At 31.7% G+C, this 4,136-nt stretch overlaps 1 protein-coding gene across 1 annotated transcript; it reads right to left on the minus strand.

Annotated features, from left to right (window-relative positions):
- Positions 1-2,150: 2,150 nt before the first annotated feature.
- Positions 2,151-3,541, minus strand: LOC113874274 (wall-associated receptor kinase 5-like). Its single transcript, XM_027512510.1, has 2 exons — positions 3,441-3,541; positions 2,151-3,366 (listed from the first exon to the last, which is right to left on the minus strand). Exons 1-2 carry the CDS (start codon positions 3,539-3,541, stop codon positions 2,151-2,153), a joined length of 1,317 nt encoding a protein of 438 aa, XP_027368311.1.
- Between the last annotated feature and the right edge of the window lie 595 nt (positions 3,542-4,136).

Below are 4,136 nucleotides of genomic sequence, written 5' to 3' on the forward strand. Positions count from 1 at the left end.
CTCTAATACCAAAATTGTAATGCCTTATATTTCTTTTCTATATTTATAATAATTTTTATAAAAATTTAAATGATAAAATAAATTTCTTTCGTAAACTTTCTAATGAAAAAGAAGCAATGAAATAATATATGATTCATAGAGTAAGAATTTCATTAATTCATAAGTACTTTAGAAAATTAAAATTCTAAAGTTTCATCTGCAATAGAGAAAATAATAGTTTTACAACTATTTCAAAAGAATGCTATAGAACCGAAAGTATTTATTACATAACTCAAAATAACTAAGTCCTATAGCAGTTTTCATCCATTCATGCACTGTGAGTTGGTACTACTCGTCCTAGTTTCCTGAAAATGTTGTGTAGGGGTGAGTCTCTACTCTACCACTCATACATAACACATATTCATCATAACACGCATCTCATCACAATTAAAGAAAACATCATGGTATTACATATCACAGTGTCACATAAAGCAAGTTCTCATCTCTACACATGTACATATTATGTTTCATAGATTTACAATTCCTTTTTCATTATCCGCAATTATCGCGCCCTATGGCCATATTAGGTCTTACACATTCATATAAATAGTCGTCAAATGGTCTAATGCGATACGGATAAAAACACATGCAATAGACAGCCCTTTAGCAAAAGTAATGGTCAGAGTCAAGTTGAGAAACAAGTGTGCGACCATGTGGTGCATTCGTCCATAATATTCTGTGCACAACTCCGAATGTCACTCACAACCTTGTATTTCCCTCAAATATCCCATATCGTCTCTATCTTCCACACCCCTAGTATATCTTTATAACTATTTATATCATATTTATTTTCATCTCATACTCTTTTTGAGTATGTTCACATGTTTACATATGTCATTTCTCATGTTTATACATATTTTTAATTATATTTTCACATACTTTTCATCATATACATCAAACTATGGCATATTCATAATAATACACTTCATTTTTACATGAATCACGATATATTCAAACATGTAGCATCCATCTATTTGTATCTTTCATTACACAAAATCACATCATATCAATCATCCTCAATATACCTTATCATGCACTATTTGAACATAATAACATATTTTTACCATATATCTTCATATATTTATCATAGAATTACAAAAACAACCAATTATTCTCACCTTTTCATCGATTATTTTTCACAAAACAAAGATTATTTCGCATATAATCACATACATAACAAGACTTATAAGAACATAATTAGTAATATACATAACAAAATAATAAAGTAGGGTCCCTCTTACCTTAAGCTAAGAATTTCTCAAAGATTTAACTGAAGATTTTGCTCTAAAATCAAAGTTTATCCTAAAAACCATGAGATATCTTTAAGAAATTTGAGATGAAGTGGAATAAATAGTAAATCTAGATTCAAACTTAGAGAAACTTACTTTGAATCGCTTAGAATAAGCGTACGATCCACGATCTAGAGAGAAATCTAAGTTTAGAGGGATTTAATACAAGAGAAAATGAGAATATAAGGGTTTGGGTCTCTTGAGAGCTTAAGGGAAGTTAAGAAATAAAAATTTTCGTTCATAGGGACCCCTTTATATAGATCTTACTTCGCAAACCGCCATAGATTTCACTTGAGCGAAAATATCTCGCATAAGTGAGATTTGCCGACATCGCCCTCGCTTGAGTGAAAGGCCTCTAAAAATGAAGGTTTGAGATTCTTTCTTCTCCCTTGAGTGAGATTTCATGTACTTCACCTCCATCAAACACTTAGAAATTCAATCCAAACTCATTCCAATCACACTTAATATTAAATAATTCTTCAATTAATACTTAAAAATATTAGGTGTTACATAATATATAACCTTAGCATCCTTCTTCTTTTATAAACCTGAATAATGTAAGACTTATTCCAAGAAGTTTTATTCCAATCAACTCCAATAACTTTTAATGGAGAAAAGTTAATAAATTATAATAAAACGAATAAAATGACAACATATATTGGATTATTATTCCAAGAGTGCAAAAGACTTATGTTAATCCTAACAAATTTACTTTGAGATGTACGACTTAATACATGCATGATTATTCAAATTGTAACGGAAGTAGAAGCATGTTAAGCATTGAAATAGATTGAAGTGGAAATTGATGCTGTTCTGTGTTCATCATCTTCCATTATCCATGGCAATCAATACATGATCTCTCAAGCTGTCATATCCAGTATTTTGATGGTCACTACTATCACCATGTCCACGAATGCTATGTGCCTCATGAAGTAAGTATTGGGTCTCCTCATGCTCTTGGTTTGTATTGGTCCATGTGTGCTCTTCCACGAGTTTTATTCTATCTAACTCCATTGCCACTTCCTTCATGCTAGGTCTTTCATCCCCTCTAAGTCTCAAGCACCTGGAAGCAAGAATAGCAACCTCTATGACCTGTTCTTTATTTTCTATATTCAAAAAGTCAACTTGAATAACTTCAAACAAGCGATCCTCTTTCAAGCAAGATAGAAAGTGCACAGCAAGACTTCTTTTCTCTTCTGCCTTATCAAAAGAAAAAGGCTTCTCCCCAGTAAGCAATTCTACAAGCACTACCCCGAAGCTATAAACATCACTTTTCTCAGTCAATTGGCTAGTTTGCATATACTCTGGGTCTAAGTAGCCAAAAGTTCCTTGCACAATTGTGGCTATTTCAGTATGGTCAAGTGGAACCAATCTTGAAGCTCCAAAATCAGACACTTTGGCAGTGTAAGTGTGATCTAAGAGGATGTTGGCAGTCTTGACATCTCTATGGATGATGGGTATTGAAGCTGCTGAATGCAAATATGCTAATGCTCCCGCTGCCTCTGCTGCTATCCTTAAACGAGTTTTCCAAGATATATTAGTTGTTTCCTTGCCTTTGTGTAAGTAACCAAAAAGGGTACCATTGTTAACAAATTCATAGACCAATAAAGGAACTTCTGTCTCTAAACAACAACCCAAGAGTTTGACCACATTTCTATGATTAATTTGTGATAGCACAACCACCTCATTAATGAATTGTTCAATTTGGCTCTGATCCATTACTTTAGATTTCTTGACAGCAACAATCCTATGATTTGAAAGAAAACCTTTGAAAACTGTACCATAACCTCCTGAACCGGTAATCATGCTTTCGTTGTAATTGTTGGTGGCTTTCTTAAGTTGCTCGGATGTGAAAATCGTAGTACACTGGGACGAGTCTTCTCTTACTGAGAGTTGTTGTTTCAGAATGATACCACCATTTTGCCGAAAGAACCTCTCCTTTAATTTGATGAGTTTCCTTTTTTGGTATATCAGGTATAACCAGGAAGTCCCCATAAGTAAAGCCATTAATCCTGCACCTACCCCATAAGTAAGTGTGCTGTTAAAATACAAGTATATAGCAATAAAAGGGCAGAAACACTAAACTAAAAAAATTTGCTTACCAATGGCAACCTTGGTAAATATATCATCTCGCAGCTTTGGTTGGCATCCTCCACCTTCTCTCGTTCCATTTCCAACTTGTCCTTCAGGACAGAAACATTCGAAAGACCCATCTTTTTCACGACAATTATTTTCACTTATGCAATTGTGTAATTTGCCATTCTTACATTGCTTGATATCTACAAATATGTAATAAAAATTAATAATAATTTCGTAAAACAAAAATAATAATAAATGACTACTTATTCCTTTAAAGCAATTTATTAAATAAAAATTTTATTCTTAATTAGCACACTTATTTTATTATTTTACATTTAATATAGAAACAAAAATGCATAGAAAGAGAAAACTCACCAATCCAGTTTCTATATATAAAAAAACGAAGTAAAAATTGAAAAGGAAATATACAATTTTAAATTATGAAACGACTTTACACCCTTTAGTAGTATTTTATTATTAAATTTCTAATGTCAATTCATACATAGTACAAGTCAATCAAAGATACTGTGTGCTTGGAAATTATATATGGGATATTTTTAATATATTATTTTACATTGTTTCTTCTTTAAACAATGAAGTAACGAAAGCACATGGTTTGAATTCACATTGTCTCTCTATATACGTGTATATGTATAAGTTTAAATTAACTGAGGTTTATATTAAATAAAATTTTGGGTAAAATAGAAACACAAAATATTTTAAGTGTTA

This window comes from Abrus precatorius, unplaced genomic scaffold (assembly GCF_003935025.1).
Source record: "Abrus precatorius isolate BTA unplaced genomic scaffold, Abrus_2018 Scaffold8, whole genome shotgun sequence".
In the NCBI taxonomy this organism is placed as follows: Eukaryota; Viridiplantae; Streptophyta; class Magnoliopsida; order Fabales; family Fabaceae; genus Abrus; species Abrus precatorius.